Source organism: Aethalodelphis obliquidens, unplaced genomic scaffold (genome assembly GCF_003676395.1).
Source record: "Aethalodelphis obliquidens isolate GAN/ISIS:26980383/991018 unplaced genomic scaffold, ASM367639v1 scaffold22, whole genome shotgun sequence".
NCBI lineage: Eukaryota > Metazoa > Chordata > Mammalia > Artiodactyla > Delphinidae > Aethalodelphis > Aethalodelphis obliquidens.
In genome coordinates, this window is record NW_020837966.1 from 10,525,648 (window position 1) to 10,549,208 (window position 23,561).

Sequence of the window (23,561 nt, forward strand, 5' to 3'; positions counted from 1 at the left end):
TTTCTCCTTGGATTTATCCTGTATGGGACTCTCTGTGCTTCCTGGACTTGATTAACTATTTCCTTTCCCATATTAGGGAAGTTTTCAACTATAATCTCTTCAAATATTTTCTCAGTCCCTTTCTTTTTCTCTTCTTCTTATGGAACCCCTATAATTCGAATGTTGGTGCGTTTAATGTTGTCCCAGAGGTCTCTGAGACTGTCCTCAGTTCTTTTCATTCTTTTTTCTTTATTCTGCTCTGCAGTAGTTATTTCCACTATTTTATCTTCCAGGTCACTTATCCGTTCTTCTGCCTCAGTTATTCTGCTATTGATCCCATCTAGAGTACTTTTAATTTCATTTATTGTGTTGTTCATTGTTGCTTGTTTCATCTTTAGTTCTTCTAGGTCCTTGTTAACTGATTCTTGCATTTTGTCCATTCTATTGTCCATTCTATCTCCAAGATTTCAGATCAACCTTACTATCATTATTCTGAATTCTTTTTCTGATAGACTGCCTATTTCCTCTTCATTTGTTAGGTCTGGTGGGTTTTTATCTTGCTCCTTCATCTGCTGTGTGTTTTTCTGTCTTTTCATTTTGCTTATCTTACTGTGTTTGTGGTCTCCTTTTTTGCAGGCTGGAGGTTCGTAGTTCCTGTTGTTTTTTGTGTCTGTCCCCAGTGGCTAAGGTTGGTTCAGTGGGTTGTGTCGGCTTCCTGGTGGAGGGTACTAGTGCCTGTGTTCTGGTGGATGAGGCTGGATCTTGTCTTTCTGGTGGGCAGGTCCACGTCTGGTGGTGTGTTTTGGGGTGTCTGTAGACTTATTATGATTTTGGGCAGCCTCTCTGCTAATGGGTGGGGTTGTGTTCCTGTCTTGCTAGTTGTTTGGCATAGGATGTCCAGCACTGTAGCTTGCTGGTCGTTGAGTGAAGCTGGGTGCTGGCGTTGAGATGGAGATCTCTCGGAGATTTTTGCTGTTTGATATTATGTGCAGCTGGGAGGCCTCTTGTGGACGAGTGTCCTGAAGTTGGCTCTCCCACCTCAGAGGCCCAGCACTGACTCCTGGCTGCAGCACCAAGAGCCTTTCATCCACAGGGCTCCTTAATTTGGGATGATTCGTTGACTATTCAGGTATTCCACAGATGCAGGGTATATCAAGTTGATTGTGGAGCTTTAATCCGCTGCTTCTGAGGCTGCTGGGAGAGATTTCCCTTTCTCTTCTTTGTTCTCACAGCTCCCAGAGGCTCAGCTTTGGATTTGGCCCCGCCTGTGCGTGTAGGTCGCCGGAGGGCGTCTGTTCTTTGCTCAGACGGGACGGGGTTAAAGGAGCCGCTGATTCGGAGGCTCTGGCTCACTCAGGCCGGGGGGTAGGGAGGGTCACGGAGTGTGGGGCAGGCCTGCAGCGGCAGAGGCCGGCGTGACGTTGCAGCCTGAGGCGCGCCGTGCGTTCTCCCGGGGGAGCCGTCCCTGGATCCCGGGACCCTGGCAATGGCGGGCTGCACAGGCTCCCCGGAAGGGCGTGTGGCTAGTGACCTGTGTTCGCACACAGGCCTCCTGGCGGCGGCAGCAGCGGCCTTAGCGTCTCATGTCTGTCTCTGGGCTCCGCACTTTTAGCCGCGGCTCGCGCCCGTCCCTGGAGCTCTCTCAAGCAGCGTTCTTAATCCCCTCTCCTCGTGCACCAGGAAACAAAGAGGGACGTAAAAGTCTCTTGCCTCTTCGGCAGGTCCAGACTTTTCCCCGGACTCCCTCCTGGCTAGCCGCGGTGCACTAACGCCCTGCAGGCTGTGTTCACGCCGCCAACCTCAGTCCTCTCCCGGCGCTCCGACAAAAGCCGGAGCCTCAGCTCCCAGTCCCGCCCGCCCCGGCGGGCGAGCAGACAAGCCCCTCGGCTGGTGAGTTCCGGTCGGCCCGATCCTCTGCGCTGGAATCTGTCCGCTTTGCCCTCCGCACCCCTGTTGCTGTGCTCTCCTCCGCGGCTCCCAAGCTCCCCCACTCCGCCTCCCGAAGTCTCTACCCGCGAAGGGGCTTCCTAGTGTGTGGACACTTTTCCTCCTTCACAGCTCTCTCCAGCTGGTGCAGGACCCGTCCCTATCCTTTTGTCTCTGTTTAGTTTTTTCTTTTGCCCTAACCAGGTACGTGGGGGGTTCCTTGCCTTTTGGGAGGTCTGAGGTCTTCTGCCAGTGTTCAGTAGGTGCTCCGTAGGAGTTGTTCCACGCGTAGATGTATTTCTGGTGTATCTGTGGGGAGGAAGGTGATCTTCGCGTCTTACTCTTCCGCCATCTTCCCGGAAGTCCTCCTGTCTGGTAGTTTTATGATGTTACTGGTGGTGCCTGGAAACCCAGAGGAGTATGATTAGACGTCTTTGGATAAAGAATCAAATTGGAGGCTAGTGAGTCGGTGATTTCCACGTACGATTATCATACTGAGCTCTGCTGGCTTTTGCTGCATCTAGCCGTGGAGGGAGCAGAGCAGCTGATCTCTGGGCTTGTGTGGCGTTAGCCTGGATAGCACAGTTGAGCACTTTGCAGGAAAAAATAATAAATTGTTAACCTGAAAGCTTTTTTTTAGTGACTTGAGCTGGGCTATGCCCTTTAAAACACCGTGGTATGTACCTTGCAGAGTAAAACACCTCTAAAGCTGATGTGTTTTTTCTTATTTTGAACTAGAGTCCTCGTGCTTAATCATGGCACCATAAGTTTATTGGGAATCTCCAGTTCTAAACTATCACTATGGAATAAATATCGCCCTCAGCCTATTATACTATTAACCCCACGTCACTCTACTCTTGGAAACAGCATTGTGTCTTCCATTTCAAACTAAACAGGAGAAAAGTGTTGCCTGCGTTCTGTAGGCTGGAGTGTTTGTGGGGCTAGGTTGTGACCCATCTTATGTATGCTGCCTCTTGTCTAAAGATGAGTTTATTCTTGCGTTAATCTTTTAGAGATGCTCCAATTTTGTCCACATTAGTCCTTCTCTCAACTTAAGGTCTTTTCTTTGCCGCTTGATCATTATTGTAGACTTTGCTTACTTCTAAACATTTTGGCTCGGTTTACTTTGTTAATGCTGGTTACATCATTATGGGAGCTATAGATTTCTTGGGCGTGCAAAATGATTGCATATTCATGAACATCTTCAATCCTGAAATATTTGTAAATAACTTGGCAATTTTTTTCATAAGGTGGCCTATTAAAATGATTAGGTCTTTAATTGTTCACACAGAAAGACTCTGTACGTACAGAGCACCCCCTATTTGATAAGTAACATTCCTCTGCTAAGCAGTTTGGATTATGAACGTTTATAAGTCACCTTAAACAAAGTATATGAGAGAGGCTTTTTTCCGCTTTAGAATGATGCAAGTTTGAAAATGTCAATAGATGCAAAAAGCCACCCTAGAGCTTTGCTCTCTCGAAAGAAAGTAGAGAAGGAATGACATAGTCAATGTTAACTGTCACCAGATGAAGAGAAATCAGATTGTCAGGCCTGGATCTATAACATTCTTGCCAAAGTAGGACCTCATTTACACATACAGATCTTCATACCCTTTGCTAAGAAAAGCATCTGTGGCAGTTTAGATGTTTGTGCGTTTGCCAAAGATCTTTCACTCTGAATAAAGTAAATGTCATGTCTGTTGTTTATCTCAAATTCAGCAGAGTATTTTTAAAAGGAAATATTTGCGGGGGAGGGGCGAGGGAAGGAGGGAAGGAGGAGGTTGGGGAGCTCCAGTTAGCGGGGTGTGGCTGTTTTCCGGCAGTAGTCAAGTAGCAGAGTGGATCTGGGTAAATCGGCTTAAAACACACTTGGGGCTCAGGAACTGAAAATGCCCTTTTGAAGTGACAACACTACAAATAAATTGCAATGTGGAGTCTTCCTGAATCTACACCTAGTCTGTCAACACCAAAAAAAAAATCCAGTTAATTCCATCAAACTGGTTATCTGGCATTGTGTAGACACAGCTGTCTTGAATGAAAATTGTGAACACTTAAACATAGACGGCATTGTACCCAAAGCCCGCTGGTACAGTGGCACCTGTCTGTAATTGTGTAAAAAGATTGCTTAGACTTCAGAGATCAGACATAGGACTTAGTTGTTCCAACTTCAAGTTGGACCCCACTGAATAGCAAGGTTTTGAAAAACGTAGGGTGTGATAACATTTCTTAACAAATAAGTACCCTTGGTAAGCTCAGAATTTTCGTTAAGAGTATGATGTGGTGAGTTAACTACGTAAGTTGCCTGGGATATAAAGAATAAAGGTAATAGTTTAAGACCATTTTAAAACCCTATGTAGCCTAGCATTTAGGCATTCAGAATCATAATGAGACCCTAATGTCAAGTAACTCCAGAGACTTTTCTTGAAGCCATCTATTTCAGGTGATACAATTACATCACTCTTTGCAAAAATCAAATATCTGTCTTCAGTAATCCCTTATCAGCGTTATTTGTTTATGGAAGTATTCTTTGTGACTCTGAATATTGTTTTATTCCCACAGATGACATGGAAGCCATTCCTGTCAAACAGTTTGTTAAACACATTGGTGAGCTCTATTCTAATAACCAGCATGGGTTCTCTGAGGATTTTGAGGTATGTTTCAAAACCGGAAATTTCTTTCCTGAAAGCTAACTCTCATTTTACAGGGATTTTTGTAAGCTTGAAGTGAATGTGTTTCAACCATAACAGAAGCAGTCACTGAGGAAAGTGGGGACTTGATTCTCTTTTTTCTTTTCCTTACACTTAGAGTTTTAACAGGCCCTCTTTTCCCAGTAAAAACGAGGTGAAAGGGAGTTGCTTGTGCACTTCTGCGAAAGAACAGACTTAGTGGCAGGAAAGAGGCAACCTCAGATTCTCTCTTCATCTGCATTCTAACTGGGACAGCAGTCATCCTGCAAAGGACAGGGCTTCTCATTCGTGTGTCACTTCTGGGATGTACAAGGTATAGCGGAGACAGCAGGTTTGAGGTCTGAGGGATCTGAAGCTGGCTGCACCAGGAGTGACCTTTATTATCCTTGAGCCAGTCATTGCATTTCTGATCCCCAGTTCCCTCATTTTTAAAAATGGCACCGATGTCACCTCCAACCCCAACGATTTTGGGAAAAAAACGAATGATTAACAACCTGGAAAGTGCTGGGTTAACTGTTAAGCCCATGCAAAGGTCGATGGTTGTTTTCGTGATTATTAATCCTTGGAGAGGAGACGTGGGTGAACGCAGCCTTCTGATTTTAAGAACCGGGATGGAGGAAACAAGGTAGAGAGCAGCGCGCACTACCCTGCCAGCTCTGGGTTCCGTGCCAGCTCCGCAATGACAGGGTGTCAATGAGGAGCTATTAAACAGACTGCCCTTTTCTTCACTGAGGCGCTTCACTAAGGCACATCTCTGGCAGCAAGAGTTGTGCCGAGGAGGCCAAGTTTTCATGGCAGCTCAGCTGTCTTCTAGCTTTGTGGGTAAGTCGATTCCTTTCTGTCTCGTTTCTGCTTTCAAATGGAAATGATGGTGATGGCACTAACCTGCCCACCTCTTTTCACGGAATTGGTTCTGGGGATCACATGGAATAATGGAAGGTAAGCCCTTTGAGATCGCCCAGGAGCCCTACAGCTGGGAGGTGCAGTTATTTCGCATGGAGAAGGAGAGAGAAAAAGAGGACCAGAAGCCCCTGTCTCTGTGCAAATTTGGAGTCCCCAAAGGCCATCCTAAAGGCAGTTATACTGACAACTTGTTTTAAATTAAGTCCTTCTCCTAGCTTTTTTGTTTTCGTTTTATTTCTTGTGCAGAAGCAAAGCAACGGTGGTAGAGAGAAGGACCCCTCTGATTTATTCTGCAGTCATGTGTTTCATGGAACAAACAAAAACAAGTCAAGTGTTTAAGGCGGCTCTTAAATGCTGCCCCAGAAAAGGTGCCTGTCCAAGTAGAAAGCACATGAGGACAGCACATGTGTGTGGTGTTCAAGTGATTTAGTTCAATTGACTGTTGGCTGGATGACTGAGCAAGAATATTGAGGCATTTAACAATGTTGATGGTATTCGGGACAAACATCCGTCCTCTAGAGACGAGAATTTGATCAGGATGATCAAAGGCAACTCCAGTTTCTCAATTATTTATGATTTGAGACCCCAGTGCTATTCATCACAGCTGGTTTTGACACCATTTAATTATTCGAAATAATCAGCTACACCTCTGTAAACTTGATCTGACTCAAAATGGGCTTCGCTGCATCAAAATCACGCCTGCTAACAAATCCTGGGCATCTGCACCTATTTCTATCCTAAAAAGAAAACTGTGGCTAGAAGCTTTTGTCGCCTGTATCGAACTCTCTAGCTTAAGTATTATTCTGGTAGTTTCAGGATTGGAACAGGGAGGGCGGGGAGGAGGGAGGCTTTGTTCTACTCTTGTTATTTCACAGTCTGTCCTGGTTTGAAAGGTTTCAAATCGGGGCTATTCAGACTAGGAAGTACATCCTTTCTCCTTCAAAGGATAGTAAGACAGCCATGTAAAGGGGGAAGTGAGACATAGAAAAGCTCACTAACATACTGTCATCATCTAATTTAGGGGGAATCTGAAGTATTTTAGAAGAGTAGTAGTACTCCTTTTGGGTAGCTCTGCTAGAAAGGAATATGGTAACAGGCTCTGTAAGAAGCAATCAAGGCTGTTTTTATAAACAAGAGATAGTAATAGGCTGTAAAAAGGAGGTCAGGATGAGAGATTTTGTGTAATTTAACAACAGGAAAACAAACCCCTCATATTAAGAGAGTGGTAACCTCAACCTCAGATTTCTTTTATGTGGAATAACGACGGCCGGCATCTACTTGGCACGGTTGCCTGGATTATTTCGCTCGTTCCTCAGAAATACCCCATGAGGTGCGTGCTATTTTATTGTCCCTATTTTGCAGATGAGGAAAGTTACCCGTGAGAAAACCGAGGCACTGGGTGATTCAGTTAGGAAGTGGCAGCAATAGGGTTTAAGACCAAGGCTTTCTGACTCAAGCCCACATGTTTAACCTGGATGCCCTCCAGACTCTCATGGAAGTAGTGGCCTGTAATGAGCTGAAGTCAAAGGAGAGATAACCAAGATGATCAGTGATTGTCTAAAACTGGTCATGCAGCCGATGGGCCAGTGAGTTCCTTGGCAAAAAAAGTGGCGGGGGGGGGGAGCAGTCAAAATAAGGAGCCTCCCCCCTCCCCAAGAGTACTGGGAGCCCAGTACATGAACTTTATGGGCCAGAGCCTTCCCAGAGGGCTGAGAATCTCACTTATAAAAATCTTATATAACCTCTGAATAGAGGCCTAAAATTAGTCAAAGAACTAATCTTAAGATTATAGAGGAAACCACTGCACAGTGAATATTTGCCTATTAAGAGGAGTTAAAGCAACTCATTCTGCAGTTACTGAGTACCCAGCATTCTCTGAGTACCTACTATTCTCCGCAGGTACTGAGTACCTACATGGTATAAGGCACACAGATGAATTGGACAGAGAGCTTGCTCTCAGGGAGTTCAGCCTGATGGGGGAAGAAGACTAGAGTATACACAGCTAAAGTAGAAAGAGGGCAAAGCAAAATAAGTGCTAATACAGAAATGAAGTTCTGGAGGAGAGCAAAGGAGAAAGGATCCTATGCAGTTTGATTGGGTCTTTCTGCAGAAGTTCTGTTTGCCCCATCTTGATTTCAAATCTTGGAGGGAAATGGAAAAAAACAAATTTGGTGAATAGCTGTCATATGTTCAGAACTTTGCTGCTTGGAGGAGAATGAGAAATGATTCACTGGTAATTTTGAGTCTTTGTTTAGAGGTGATGCTGGAAGCAAGCTTTTGGTCCTTGTCAGATAAATTTTGGAGGCCGTTAAAAGCTGGGGACATTGTACCTCTAGCAGATTTTGCAGTCACGGGAAATAACGTCAATCCTTATGCCCGGATACTGTTCAGTGACTGTTCCCTTGGCTACCTTAGCTGACTACAACCTCACTCTTCCCCGGCCTCCCCAGTCATAATCCAGGAGGCTTCCAGAGGCACGATGCTAGCATATAATCTTTCGAGATCAGGGGAGCTCCAAGGCCCTGTGGGTCAACAGAATTAATAGGCAGGGGTCAGGAGCAGCACAGGTTTAAAGGCTGAGTGCAGAGATGAGGCCAGAGGTCCAATACCCCTTGACAAGATCCTTTGGGGGAGGATCAGGTCTGTTACAATTAGCTCCAGCTGAGCTAAATCTGGGGCAGTTGCTCATCTTAAATCAAGAGACCAAAGCTTTGTCCACCTGAGCTCATGCGCCAAGGGACCAGTGGCCACAATCGCTTTATGTAAGATGCAGAGTTCTCGTGTTGCCGATTTCACATAGCAAGAGTTCCTGACAGAGGCGGAAAGCTGCAGAAAGAACGCTGCCTGCAGGATGGCAGAAAATGGCCCCGTCGAGTTTCCGGAGCCTCGGTGACAGAATGCCAGTGTGGGTCTTAGATGTCCCACAGGAAAACATTTTAAACCCTTATCATGAAAAACATCATAGTTGGTTAAGCTGAGGTTTTTACAAAGAGTGAGAAAAAACGTGCGTTAGCCAAATTTCACAGATCGTACAGGAAAAATAATTCTATTTTATAGGCCAGCTGCAGGATGATAGACACTGTGATGTACTCTCCAAAGATGGGTTGGTTTTCTGGAGGGGAAGGCAGTCATTTTAGATAAAGACATGTGGATTCGGAGGGGGGAGAGAAGGACAGGCATTCTTAGCAAGGAAGATGGCAGTGAAGCACAGAGCAGGAGGTGGTCATACGGTCTGTTCAAGGGGTATAGAGTTAAAACTGTGTGGCATTGGGAAGGGAGTAGGTGGAAAATAGGATGGGACCTTGAAAGCCTGGCTAAGGAATCTGGCGTCTCTCTAGAGGTGTCTGCGTGAGAGAACAGCAAAGTCAAAGCAGCATTTGAAGAAAATCAGGGCGGCAGTTTGTAGCCTGAGCGGAGGAGAGTAGAGGTGGGAAGATGAGTGTGGCCAGTACCTGGCGAGGGCCAGCTCTGAGTCCGACACTGAACAAAGCCCTGAGCTGTGGTCATGACTTAACCTTGTGTACAACAGTCCCCTGAACACAGTGTGGGCTGCCTGAACTCAGACACTAAGAATGTTACACACACTCGGTCTAACACTTGGTCACCAGGTCCAAAATATTTCCTTCTCAGCTTGCTTCACTGTGAAGCTGAGTAATCTGAAAGATTTCTAGATCTGTTCTGGTGGGCTTATTTTTTTCCATTTGAGCTACCGAATGGGAGGACAGTAGGTCACCATGTGCCCTTTGGACAGCCTTTCACATCCACAACTCCAGGCAGGAGGTGATGTAGTCTGTATCATCTCCCAAGAATTCTGTGTCTGTCAGCTTTTAGTGGTTTTGTTAGTTTGTTTTTTTAAGTTACACTTTATTTTAAATCTCTTGTTCTCAGTTGGCTCTTTTCTGTGATCGTGTGCCTGTTCCTTCGCAGAATATTCATTTCGAGAATACCAGCTCTGTTACAGAGACAGTAAAGTACAAACAAGCTTAAACCTTAAACTTCTTATCAGGGTGCTGACCAGGTAACTCTACCATACACACTCTATCGGCCAGTGTCACTTCAAAAGGTTTTAACACCTATTAAAATCACATTAACTTTGAAATGCCAGTTCTGATGGAGAAAAGACACTCCAGGATCAGGTGATATTATCAGCATCTAAATGAGTCAGGCAGTAGTACTGCAAGGAATTACAGATGACATTATTATCCACAAGACAAAATCAGAAGGCCATAGGCAAACCCCTTGGGTTCTCATAAAATCAGATTTAACATTATTTATGAGTCTCCTTTGTTTTCTGTCATTCACATAATTGGAAAAGTGAAACGGAGGCAACGGATCAGACCAAGAGTTTTAGATAACACAGAGTTTGATTGGCCATATTGAATGGCTGCTTTAAACAGTACGGACAGCTGCTCCCACGCAGGCTTGGTCAATTGCATTAGACTATAATAAAGGCCCCACCTCAGTCCCTAGTGTGTGGTCAGAGCCACACAATGGGAAAAAAAATATCGATAAACAAAGCGAATCTCAAACTAAGGTACTAAAAGCTGAAAGCTCAGCACAAGATATCTGAGCAGCTCAGCCCTGAAGAGGTACATGCCAAAGGTATGACCTTCAAAACCCAGGAACCAAAGCACGTCAGCTTATTTCACGGATTTGTGTACAGATTGAATTAATGTCTTCCAGAATACAAATCCATTTTCAAAGGTTTTCGGGCCCTGAAACTCTTCAGAAGAGTACACGTCAGGCTTTCGAGGCAGTTCTAAAAGGCAAATATTCTGAGTAGGGCTAGCGTTGCTTCTGTTCTTGGAGATGTTAAGATGTCAGACTCGTTCCATTGTGCTCACGTTTTATTATCTGTTTTAGAGAAAAGAGCCAAAGGCAGCCTTAAGGTCCTTTAAACCAGCATATGCCAAACTGTAGGTTATAAACCATTTTAGATAGAATAGCAAGTATCAGAGTTTATCACATTTAGTAAAAGTAAGAAAAGATAAAGGATTGTCATGAAACGCACACTTTTCCCAGAGAGGTGTGTTGAATTAATGCCTGTGGGTCTTTTTTTCTTTGCTTCCTTCTTCCTTCCTTCCTTCCTTCCTTCCTTCCTTCCTTCCTTCCTTCCTTCCTTCCTTCCTTCCTTCCTTCCCTCCCTCCCTCCCTCCCTCCCTCCCTCCCTCCCTCCCTCCCTCCCTTCCTCCCTCCCTCCCTCCCTCCCTCCTTCCCTCCCTCCCTTCCTTCCACTGGGAATGCCTGCAATTATGAAAAACTGAATATATATCCTCCAGGAATCGGGTGTCCATGAATATGGTTTCTTTGAATAGTTAGTGACCCATTGTTTTTATACCTTGGTTAAGTTCTTTGATCACAGTGAGTTCCTCCTAAGTACTTTGCAAATATGAAAGACAGCCAGTTCCTTGTTTCATTACGCGTGATGTAAATGCTGTGGAAATCATCCATAATTGCTATGCAACTCCTTTGTGAAGAAAAGTCTGCACGCTCGTAAACTCTGTTACATCTGTTACGTGTAAAACATTTCTCCTGATCATCTTGTGTCACTTTGCCCCTGCTCTTTGCCGCAGCTGTGCGCTGCTAATGACTTCCCTTATTAGTTCGCGCCAGTGCAGTCTGGGGTTTGAAGCACACAGTGTAGAAAAATGTGGCTTTTTAGCAATCTTGTATTAGGCTAATGGATGATGTTTCTATCCATGGCAAAGGTGACGGGAGAGGAGAGTTGCTTCTCCCACTGCTGTTTTTCTAAAGAAGGATAATGTAAATAAATTCAGAGTTAACAAATAAGGCATCAGAGCCATATATATTTGAGCCAGATATGACAACTGTTTAAGTTCTATTAGTGTCGTTTCAGGGCTGAGTACAGTCAGTCTGTAGTCTGTTAGTTATAAAACGAGGCTGTAAGGACTATAATATAAGCATATTGCAAATCATGGTGGAGATTATTCTTCTGCCTGAAATATTCCTGTTCATCCTTTAAGGCCCGGGTGAATCATCTCCTCCTGTCTAAAGCCTTCCTCTGTGTTCCCGTCAGTTTCTTAAGGCCTCTTTTCTACTAATCACATTTGACTGTCATCATCCTTTTACATGTTGTTCTCAGTCATCTGACCGTGACATAGTCAAAAGGAGATAACTGTTTTGTAATCCCCATGCCTAGGTCAAAATCTGGAATAAAGTAGCTGATTGATGAATTAGTAAAGAATGAAATCCTTTTATTTTGTTCACATCCTTCATACGTTTGTTATTAGTATGTCTGTAATCATTTCTGAAGTTGAGTTTGGGGAGGTAACGGTGGCCCGTGGCTGGGAAGTGTGTAAATACTCTGTGCTTTTGGATGTAAATAGTTCCTTTCTTTCTACGACCTTGTTGTCAAACGTCTAAAGCATGTCTAAAAATCTTGGAAATCTCGATGTTTGTTTTCTTCTCTAGGAGGTCCAGCGCTGTACAGCCGATATGAACATCACTGCAGAACATTCTAATCATCCAGATAACAAGCACAAAAACAGATACATCAACATTTTAGCATGTGAGTAATAAACTTTAAACTATCTTCAACTGCGGGGAAATGAAATCTTCCTGCTGGGTAGAAGCTGAAAGGCAAGCAATCAGAATCAGGATGCCAAGAGAAAATTACACTTGCAAGTTAACCTCTCATTAGCCCATCTTCAACAGTGTGGAAGAAGAAGTGGGGACACTCTGCCCGCTGAGTCTTTCACGAAGCTGTCAGATCTCTGCTTAATAATCAGGTGATCGAAGGAAATGTTCTGAGCTTTACTGTTTTTACATGAAGTGATTTCATATCCGATGCTGGGAACCAAACTGTAATGTCATGTCGCTCTCTTGACATTGTTCTTAACCAATGAGAGCCAAGTCTTTTAACACAAATGGAAATACTGGGAACTGAATCAAGGAAGTTGAATTTCCAAGCAGTCTCTCTAAGATTAGGTAATTAGTTTATACCAGTCCTTGTGGCCCACGTGCTTAGTCCTGTCCAAAACATTTCCAGGGTCAAGAATACCCTGGAAGTTCAGGACGCAAACAAATAAGTGTTCTTCTTACAGAGCCTCAAGGAATACCCTAAGAGGACAGGCTATTTCTGTGGCTAGAAGGCCACTTTTTGTAGACACCGTGGCTTGGGTCACTGGCTGAAGGTATACACTTCTGTATTAAGGGCAGGGGCACAGATGTTTATGGTTAACATACACTATGGTAAAGAACACAGTACTTGCCATTTTATGTAATAGCGCATTTAAATCAGACACTTAAATCCGCACGCTACTATAGATAGTTTTTTTAAACAATATTTTAGTGAGATATAATTCACATGCCATATAAAATTCACCCATTTTCACGTTAATTTGAAGTTAAATTTTAAGTGACTTCCAGTGTTTTTTATTATCGACACAGAGCTGTACAACCATCACCACCATCTAATTTTAGAACATTTTCAGGACCCCAACAAGAAACTTCCTTACCCGTGAGCAGTCACTCCCAATTCCTCCCTCTCCCAAAGTCCCTAGAAACCACGTACCTACTTTCTTTCTCTGTGTGTTTGCCTATTTTGGGTATTGCATATAAATGGAATCATACAATACATGGCCTTTTGTGTCACTTCTACTTGGCATGATGTTTTTAAGGTATACCCATGGTGTGGCTTACATTACTACTTCATTCCTTTATCACTACTTCATTCCTTTTTATGGCCGACTAATAATACTCTGTGCTAGGGATATACCACATATTAATTTCTCATTTGTTGGACATTTGAGCTGTTTCTACTTTTTGACTATTATGAAGAAGGCTGCTATGAACATTTGTGTACAAGGTTTTGTACGGACATATATTTTCAACTCTCTTGGGTATATACTTAGCAATTGAATAGCCAGGTCATATGGTAACTTTATGTGTAACATTTTGAAGAACTTCCCAACTGTTTACCGAAGTGGCTACACCATTTTACATTCCCAGCAGCAATATATGCAGGTTCCAACGTTTCCACATCCTTGCCAACACTTGTTACTATGTTTTTTTGATAACAGCCATCCTAATGAGTGTGAAGTCATATCTCACAGTAGTTTTGATTTGCATTTCCCTAATGATTGATAGATGATGAACATCTATTCATGTATTTATTGGCCACCTGTATATCTTCTTTGGAGAAATGTCTGTTAAGATCCTTTGCCCAGTTTTTAATTGGATTACTTGTCTTTCTATTGTTGAGTTCTTTATAGATTCTAGATACAAATCCCTTATCAGATATATAGTTTGCAAGTATTTTCTTCTGTTCTGTGCATTGTCTTTTCACTTTCTTGATGATGTCCTTTGAAGTACAGATTTTTTAAATTTTGGTGAAATTCAGTGTATTTTTCTTTGGTTGCCTGTGGTCTTGTTCTCACATCCGAAGAACCAGTGCCTAATCCAAGATCATGAATATTTACACCTGTCATCACAGTTTTCTGGTCTTAGCTCTTACATTTACGTCTTTGATCCATTTGAGTTAATTTATGTATATGGTGTGAGGTAGGGGTCCAGGTTCATTCTTCTGCATGTTGATATCCAGTTGTCCCAGCACCGTTTGTTGAAAAGACTCTTCTTTCCCCCATTGAGTTGTCTTAGCACCCCACCAAAAATCAACTGACCATAAGTGTGAGGGTTTATTTCCAGACTTTCCTTTCTTTTTCATTAATCTGTATGTCTATCCTTATGTCATTGCCGCACTTGTCTTGATTACTGACTTTGTGATAAGTTTTGAAATTAGAAACTGTGAGTCCTCCAACTTTGCTCTTCTTTTTCAAGGTTGTTGAGGCTATTCTGGATCCCTTGTGCTTTCATATAAATTTCAGGATCAACCTATTACTGCAAAAAATGTAGCTGGGATTTTAATATGGATTATTTTGAATCTATAGATGAATATGGGGGAGCATTGCCATCTTAACAAAATTAGGTCTGCCAATTTATGAAGATGGGATGTCTTTCCATTTATATAGATCATCTTTTATTCCTTTCAGCAATCTGCATTTTACAAGTGTTGTGCTTTTGTTAAATTTATTTCTAAGTATTTTATTCTTTTGGATGGAATTGTTTACTTGATATTTTCAGATTGTTCACTGCTAGCATATGGAAATATAATTGATTTTTGTATGTTATGTTGATCTTGTATCTAACCACCTTGACTGAACTCATTAGTTCTAACAGTTGTGACCCTTGTTATTTTCTATATTTTTGTTAATAGCCACTCTAACAGGTGTGAGGTGATATCTCATTATGGTTTTGATATGCATCTCCCTGAAGATGAGTGATGTTGAGCAACTTTTCATGTACCCATTGGCCACCTATATGTTTTCTTTGGAAACATGGATATTTAGGTCCTCTGCCCATATTTTAACTGATTGCTCGTTTTGCTAGCTATTGATTTGTGTGGGTTATTTATATATTTTGGATGTCAACCCCTCATCAGATACATGATTTGCAAATATTTTCTCCCCCTCGGTAAGCTGCCTTTTCATTTTGTTGATGGTTTCCTTTGCTGTGCAGAAACTGTTTAGTTTGATGTAGTTCCACTTGTTTATTTTTGCTTTTGTTGCTTTTGGTTTTGGTGTCAGATTGAAAAAAATCACTGCCAAGACTTATGTCAAGGAGCTTTTTTTCTCTGTTGTTTTTTCCTAGGAGTTTTATGATTTCAGGTCTTAAATTCAAGGCTTTAATCCATGTCGAGTTAATTTTTATGTATGGTGGACTGTAGTGGTCCAGTTTCATTCTTTTGCATGTGGCTGTCCACTTTTCCCAACACTGTTTATTGAAGAGAGTGTCCTTTCCCCATTGTATATTCCTGGCCCTTTTGTCATAAACCAGTGGACCATATATGTGTGGGTTTACTTATGGGCTCTCTACTCTGTTCCATTGATCTGTGTGTCTGTTTTTATTGCCAGTACCATACTGTTTTAATTATTATAGCTCTGTAGTACAATTTGAAGTCAGGGGGTGTGATGCCTCCAGCTTTGTCCTTCTTTCTCAAGGTGGCTTTGGCTATTTGAGGTCTTTTATGGTTCCACACACATTTTAGGATTGTTTGTTCTATTTATGTGAAAAAATGCCATTGGAATTTTGATAGGTATGGCATTGAATCTGTAGATTGCTTTGGGTAGTAGTATGGACATGTTAACAATATTAATTCTTCCAATCCATGAGCATGGACTATCTTTCCATTTATTTGTGTCTTCTTCAGTTTCTTTTATTAATGTCTTAGAGTTTTCAATACACAGGTCTTTCACCTCCTTGGTTAAGTTTATTCCTAGGTGTTTTGTTCTTTCTGATGCAATTGTAAATGGGATTGTTTTCTCAATTTCTCTTTCTGACAGTTCATTATTACTGTATAGAAATTCAATCGATTTTTGTGTATTGATTTAGTATCCTGCAACTTTACTGAATTCATTTATTCTAACAGTTTTTTGATGAAGTCTTTCGCATTTTCTATATATAATGTCAGGTCATCTGCAAATAGTGCCAGTTTTACTTCTTCCTGTCTAATTTGGATGCTTTTTATTTCTCTTTCTTGCCTAACTGCACTGGCTAGGACTTCTAATACCATGATAAATAAAAATGGCAAGAGTGGACATCCTTATCTTGTTCCCAGTCTCAGAGGAAAAGCTTTCAGCTTTTCACCATTGAGTATGATGTTAGCTGTGGAGTTGTCATATATGACCTTAGGGTCTCTATATACAGGATCATGTCATCTGTGATTGTAGTTTTACGTCTTCTAGAAAACGTTTTAAAAGAACCAAGAGTCATTTTTGAATGAGAGTATTTGTTTCAGTTACCTGAGAGAATGAGGAGAAGAAAAAGAAGAGAACAAGAAAGAAGAGTAAAACTTTTCTTTTCTTGCCAGTCTTTGGATAGATTGACTCTGGCAGTATTTGTCGGCCAAGCCAGTCAAGGCTCACCTCCCTGAGACTGTGAGGACTTGTCCATTTATAGACCTCATTTCTAAGCATATGTCAGTCAGAGATATACACGTGTATATGCCTCGCATATGTCCACACACAGCACTGTCCACCATAGCAACCTCTACTTCTAGTGAGCTCACTGCCTTAGCTAAAACTATGTGGCAGAGAAGAGGGAGGAAATCAAGGCAACTTCTGTGTGATGTGCCCAAGGGTTATCGTGTTTTGTCACAAAACCACCAGGTCTTCGTAGACATGTTTGTACTTTCACAAGTTCATTTGAGGTTTTACTTTCACAAATTCAGATTAGATGTGGTTTTATTTCCGTAAGTTCAGAGAGCTGGGTTTTGGTGCTCTCTTGGTCACTTGGTCAGACTCTGGGCACATCACCCGGCACCTTGGTCTACCCCTATATTAACGCCTTTATATAGCAAAGAGTAGCATGGAAATGTTATGGAACAAGTAAAATCGGTCCATGAATGTGCCTGGAACACAATACAGGAAGAGCGTTCTCTCACGGAGCCATCACAGCTTTCAAGGCACACGTGGATGCCACCTCCAGTATTGATCTTTTTAGCTAGTCTGTTACCTTTTTGATGAAATATGAATTGTGCAACTTGAGGAACACGTGTTCCTCTTTGTCAGTCTGAGAAGTAACAATATAATGCTCCTAAGGCATAGGATCCAGATGCCCTAGGAGAGTATTTTCAGTTGGGGCCCATTTATATCAGGCAGCCCCTGTTCAGATTCACTGCAGTCTGAGAGTTTGTCAGCACAACAAAAGCAATTCACAGTTCCAAGAATGTGGAGGGCTTTCCAAAAGTGCTTGATATAGTCTGGGGTCAGTAATGTCTAGGCTAATCCACTCATTGGACTTCTTTTCGAGCTAGCCTTTTACGATCATGATTATAAATAGAAATGGAAATCGGGCTTTTGCCCATTCTCTTTCTAGCTAGGGAAAAATAAAAGTATGACCTCAGCTTTCTTTTGTTTGTTATCCTATAAATACAAGCTCATTCTGTTGGGCAACCAGAGGCACATATCACCACTCACCTTTTGTTCGTAGGGGAAGGTTAAGTGGATCTTAAATCTGATCATGGACTTCAGATTCCGGTGAAGCGATTACTCTTAGAAGCAAGCTCTGGCTCCCTCAGTTATTCGGGGTCTGCTGGGGTGATGACGAGTCCAGCTGAGTTTAGCAATGGCACCTCCGGAAAATAGATGTTCTGGACTTGATCTAATAAAATCACCTTTTTATATTTGTATCAGTGGGGAGGGGGTGGGGCACGAGTAAGCAAAGGCCTTGGAAACTGGTTTTAAAATATAGGATGAGGGGGGCTTCCCTGGTGGCGCAGTGGTTGAGAGTCTGCCTGCCGATGCAGGGGATGGGAGTTCATGACCCGGTCCGGGAAGATCCCACGTGCCGCGGAGCGGCTGGGCCCGTGAGCCATGGCTGCTGAACCTGCGCGTCCGGAGCCTGTGCTCTGCAACGGGAGAGGCCACAACAGTGAGAGGCCCACGTACTGCAAAAAGAAAAAAAAAATATATATATATATATATATATATAGGATGAGGAAATCTGGGAGGGTTGCAACTTGAATTGTTTTACATGAACTAATAAGGACCACAATTTGCATTTCTTGCATATTAGCACTCACAGGTCAGAGCATGAGGTAGGAGTGTCCCTGTGGTTTGGAGACGGGTTTGAATGCTGTAGCTTTGAATTTTTAGTTGTTCTTCTGCCAGAAGGTTTCTCGGGCCACTCTGGGAGATGCCATGTTGCCTCTTTGCCTTGTTTTGTGCTTTAGAATGCTGCTAGTTTTCGAATTAATACATTTTGTTTTTGCTTTTTTTTCTTATCCTCTGTAGATGATCACAGTAGGGTGAAGTTAAGACCTTTACCAGGAAAAGACTCTAAGCACAGCGACTACATTAATGCAAACTATGTCGATGTAAGTCAGAAATGTTTTTATAAACCTGTTTCTGATAAATGAAGGGTGCTGCAGAGACTGTTGAATGTGTTTTCATACCGCACAGAGCTCACATGAGAAGCACAGCCTACTCAATACGGAAGGCACTTGAATTATTAACTGGTCTGTGATACTGCTTTCATCTTACTTTGTGCTGTGTCATCTTTGAAGGGTTACAACAAAGCGAAAGCCTACATCGCCACCCAGGGACCGTTAAAGTCTACGTTTGAAGATTTCTGGAGGATGATTTGGGAACAAAACACTGGAATCATTGTCATGATTACGAACCTTGTGGAAAAAGGAAGAGTAAGAGCTTGTTGGCTTAATCGTGTACCTTCATTCAAAAAGATATTTGTGGAGTACCGCTGTAGGGTAGAAACTTGGCAAGGCCGAAAGAGTTAGAGAAGTGAGAAGTGGCCTCCCTGCCAGGAAAGTGAGCTAGGCACTTACCAGAGTGGATTAAACATGATGATTGAGGTGAATAGGGTATTAATTGGGGGCGGGGGGGGGGGGGGTGCTGCAAAACACAGGAATGCATCCTCTAGTACGGAGATTTTTTTAAAGAGTTAATATTTGAGGTGAGATTTGAACAGTGAAAGAGGAGGAGGAAGAGTTACACAGGCTTGAAAAGAGAAGGAAGGACGTTCCAAGTATCTGGGAGAGAAAGAACAAAAGCAGGGACGTTGGAAGAAACAGTTTAGTCAAGGAACTACTAATAGTTCACACTGGGGGGAGTAAAGACTGCTTAAACACCTTGACCATCACTAGGAGAACCTTTTTTTAAGATGATGATTCATATGTTAACTTTATTGGGTTATGAGCTGACATTAGACGTGAATTTAAGCTGGAATAAGGATCCAGGCTCTGGTTGGTTACTCAGAGTCACTACTGCTTCACTTTGACGGTGGAATCCCTGTTTTGCTTTTGGTGACCCAGTCTTTAACACGAAGGCTCTCACAGTTACAAGAGACTTTGTGTTAACTGTGAATGCAGGCCAGCCTCCCAAAATGACACTTAAACTCCCTTGATAACATATCCTACCCACATTTCGTAGAGGTCAAATATACAGGATTTTTCTTAGACCTTCTTTTAAAGTACATTGTGTGTTGAAGGATGATCGCGAGCACTAGGCCCATTTCTCAAGTGATCTTGCCCAAACGTGTCCCAAGATTAACCTCTTCAGAGGTCACGTCTGCCTGCAAGGCCTTCAGCCCATGCATTCCTTTTTTAGTCAACCACGTGGTGATATGGCCTGTGTCTCCACACCATCATTTGAAACCACATTATCAACATTGGAATTGTGACATCAATTGCAGTTATAATTTACAGCTTTTTTCTTTTCTGCAGCGAAAATGTGATCAGTATTGGCCCACAGAGAACAGTGAGGAGTATGGAAACGTTATTGTCACACTGAAGAGCACAAAAGTACACGCCTGCTATACTGTTCGTCGTTTTTCAGTCCGAAATACAAAAGTGAAAAAGGTATTGAAGGAGTTGGGTGGGCTGCCAGGGCATCTCTTTTTAAACTAGTATGAAAATTACTGTGCGACTAAGGCCAACTCTCGTAACCAACTTGGTTTTTAAAAAAGTATTTTTGAAACATTTTTTTCACAACTCTTTTGATTGACATCAGTGTATGGTGTGAAAGATACTGGCAAAGCACATAATAGAATTTAACTGGCCTGATTGAGTTCTTTAATCTCTTCATGAAAGAGGCTTCATTTGGGGGGAAAGAAAAAGGTCCTCTGAGGTTTTGGTAACCAGCAAATACGGCAGCATCTGTTTGTTTGGTGATGCAGCTTTTTAATTCCAATTTTCTGACAGCTTTAAAGCATTGTTTCCCAAAGTGTGTCCCAAGGGATACTAGCCCTGCAAGGTGCTTGCAGAAATCAAATTCTGTGCTTCAGTAAGTATGGAAAATGAATGCCACGTAGTACGTATTCCCCCTTAGAAATTTACAAGGAACACAAGTACCGAGAGTGCTAGAGTTAAGAAACTGATACAACTTGGTCGTGTTTCCTAATGTGACTTAACAGTAAAACCCTTCTCTGTAGCAGAACTGTTACCATCGTGAGAATTACACCTTGTGGAAATGGTGCTTTCAAGTTATCTCAGTTTCTCTTGTTGAAAATCCACTGTCCCATCGAGACTCATAGATCGCTGTAGCAGTATTATGAACTCAAGACAGGTGCTCATTAGGAAAATGTGAAGTAGTACTCTACAGAGGTTTAGGTATGGGAGTTGTTTGTAGCAGTGGTTCCTAATTTATTTTTTTTAGTCTTGGACATCTTGGAGAATGTGATAAAACTGCCTCCCTCTTGCCCCAGAAGAATTCACATTTACCGAGATTTTTATACGCACTGTCAGTGGCTCTGAAGCCCATTTGTGATCCAAGGTTAACAGTCCTTTCTGTGTATAGTTTGTTTCCAAGAATAGCAGAAGTATATAAAAATCAGCTGCACTGTTTTTATCTGTGTTCTCTGTAATAGAGCTGTTAACTGGCTCAAGCTAACCAGTAACTCATTAAGTACAGTGTCCATTACTCACGGAAGCACCTCAGGTTATTTAAACACGACCCACTTACTCTTATTTTAGAAACAGCTTAAGCCAGAGGAGCAAGTCTAATAGGAACGTTAGGTGTTTTGCACACTGACCATCGTAACTGCAAATGCGGAAGAAATAGGAAAATGAGGGGTAACAGAAGAATTAAGAAATCAAAGACATCCAAAGGCCTTGTAGCACAGGGCCAGACACCCTACAAGGTTCAGTGTCAATGGATTAATGACCCTGAATCATCAAAAAAAATTTTTTTATTTTAGAGGTATTGGTAATTAAAAAAAAAAAAAATCACAGCAAGTGATCTATTTGGGGAAATTTTTCATCCAAAGTGGTTCAAGTGTAAAAAGTGCAGCCACTTAAATGAATTCTTCAGAGTAGTGTTCCTTTATGAAAGTGACAGATAAATTGATTGTTGCCTTTGACTCTAGAGATTTCGAACCACTTGTCACTTAGGATCCTCCCCACACCTCCTGGAGAGTGTACGGCACGAGCACTCTGGCTCCTAAAGGTCCAGTCCGGACAGTGGAGAAAGAATGTGAGTCCCGGCCCACAGTCAGATGAGTTGGGGCATCTCAAATGCTGCCAGGAAGTGGAGGCCTTGTAGGCAAATTACAAAGTGCTTGGATCGGTCCAGATCCAGATAACCGATAGTAAACATTCATTCTTGGTACAGTCTTAACCCATTTTCTCTTCCAAGAGATGTCTGATCCTTCTATGCACCCAGGTCATGTCTCCATTTTGGGCATGAGAGGGCCACAGAGAGGAAATAACCAACCCCAGGAACAGCAGTTAAGGCGAATGGGAACAGAGGTCAGGTTTGCTGACATCCTTAGGTGATTTTTTTTTTTTTTTTTTTGGTACACGGGCCTCTCACTGCTGTGGCCTCTCCCGTTGCGGAGCACAGGCTCCGGACACGCAGGCTCAGCTGCCATGGCTCACGGGCCCAGCCGCTCTGCGGCACGTGGGATCTTCCCGGACCGGGGCACGAACCCGCGTCCCCTGCATCGGCAGGCGGGCTCTCAACCACTGCGCCACCAGGGAAGCCCCCTTATGTGATTTTTACCAGAATGCCCACTCTCAGCTTAAAGCCATCTTTTCTCACCCTCTCTCAGGGTCAGAAGGGAAATCCCAAGGGGCGTCAGAATGAACGGGTAGTGATCCAGTACCACTACACGCAGTGGCCCGACATGGGAGTTCCCGAGTACGCCCTCCCGGTCCTGACCTTCGTGAGGAGGTCCTCAGCAGCCCGGACTCCAGAAATGGGCCCTGTGTTGGTGCACTGCAGGTGAGGCCAACGGCGTCCCCTTTCTTCTGCCTGGGGTTCAGCACTTGAATTGGGCAGGGCAGCGGGTGTGGGCTGTGTGAACTTGGACCACTGTGGCCCTGCTGCTTGCGGCTTTGTTTGATTTAGAAACGGAGTCTTAACGCTGAAAACTGGGACCAATGAGACCTGTTAGGGTTATGGAAGGTCACTGTAGTCCCCTCACATTAAGAAACCATCTGCTGCTTCTGAGGTTACAACAAAATATGCTCTTAGAGGATGAGTCTCCAGTTTTTATAACGCCTTCTTATTACTGATAAAAAATCCCCAGTGTTTATAGGGAAATTGTTGGCAGCTCCTAATATATAGAAACCTTACACACAAATTTAGAACTTTCCGCACTAGAGATTTTGAGGTTTTGAACATGGCTTTTCTGTAGGGTTCCTCCAAATGATAATAGTTAGTTTATGTGTGAAAGGCTTTCAGTTTATACGTGCTATATAAAATACCTTTTTTAAAGCACAGATAAAGCCTGTTTTCCCATCTTAACTAACTACCTTAAACAACCTTAGCTGATTGTTTCAAAAATGCTTTTATTGTGTTTCATTTGGATTGCTGGGCTTTTTTCACTTTGGTATTCAAAGAGATGTTGCTTATTCTGTGATGTATGTTACATAGCTGCCCGGCCTTTTCTCAGCGTTTCTTTGGGGCTGTTCTCATAACATGCTTCCACAGAGCAGGTCCTTTGCAGACGTCGGAAAAGTCCCATAAGGACTCTGTTTAAAGTCCCATAAGGACTCTACATTTTTGCTCACCCATTTAGAATCACTAAAATAGAGGTGAAGGTCTATCAAAGCACTTGGGTATGATCAACAAAACTGTGTGAGATGGGGAACCTGAGGCGGCAGGTTTCTGCCAAAAGAAGCCTGTGGTTCAATACGGCAGAACTCGGGTCTCCCTGGGCTGGGTTGTGTTGTTTTGCTTAAATAACAAACAATCAGGAAACGGGAATAAAAGAGGCCAGCTTTTCCAGAGGGGCTCTTCTTCTCCTACCCCTGGATTACTAAAGGAAAGTAGCCCTTATAAATAGGAACTTGCCAGTACTGAGCACCCTGGGCGGGAGTTGTGCACAGAGGGGGTTTCTCGAAAGGACAGTGCATTCTCCCAGAATCCCTGGGGGAGCGGGAGAACCAGGCGATGCCTCGGCAGGGGTGGTTCTGGTGCGGAGATGGCTACTGCCAGGAGAGACACCTTGCGGCCCCTGGCATCACAGAGTTAAACCCTTTGCTTGAGCTGCAAGCAAGGCTGAGAAAGCAAATCTGTAACTATATTT

At 42.9% G+C, this 23,561-nt stretch overlaps 1 protein-coding gene across 3 annotated transcripts in view; it reads left to right on the forward strand.

Annotated features, from left to right (window-relative positions):
• The window catches only part of PTPRG (protein tyrosine phosphatase receptor type G), a 739,476-nt gene that overhangs the window by 687,923 nt on the left and 27,992 nt on the right, over positions 1-23,561 (forward strand). For all 3 annotated transcript variants that reach the window (XM_027121285.1, XM_027121284.1, XM_027121286.1), the window contains 6 exons: positions 4,465-4,556; positions 11,928-12,024; positions 18,308-18,390; positions 18,580-18,714; positions 19,756-19,890; positions 22,080-22,252. In XM_027121285.1, the coding sequence (XP_026977086.1) occupies positions 4,465-4,556; positions 11,928-12,024; positions 18,308-18,390; positions 18,580-18,714; positions 19,756-19,890; positions 22,080-22,252 (715 nt within the window). The remainder of the gene's footprint in view (positions 1-4,464; positions 4,557-11,927; positions 12,025-18,307; positions 18,391-18,579; positions 18,715-19,755; positions 19,891-22,079; positions 22,253-23,561) is intronic.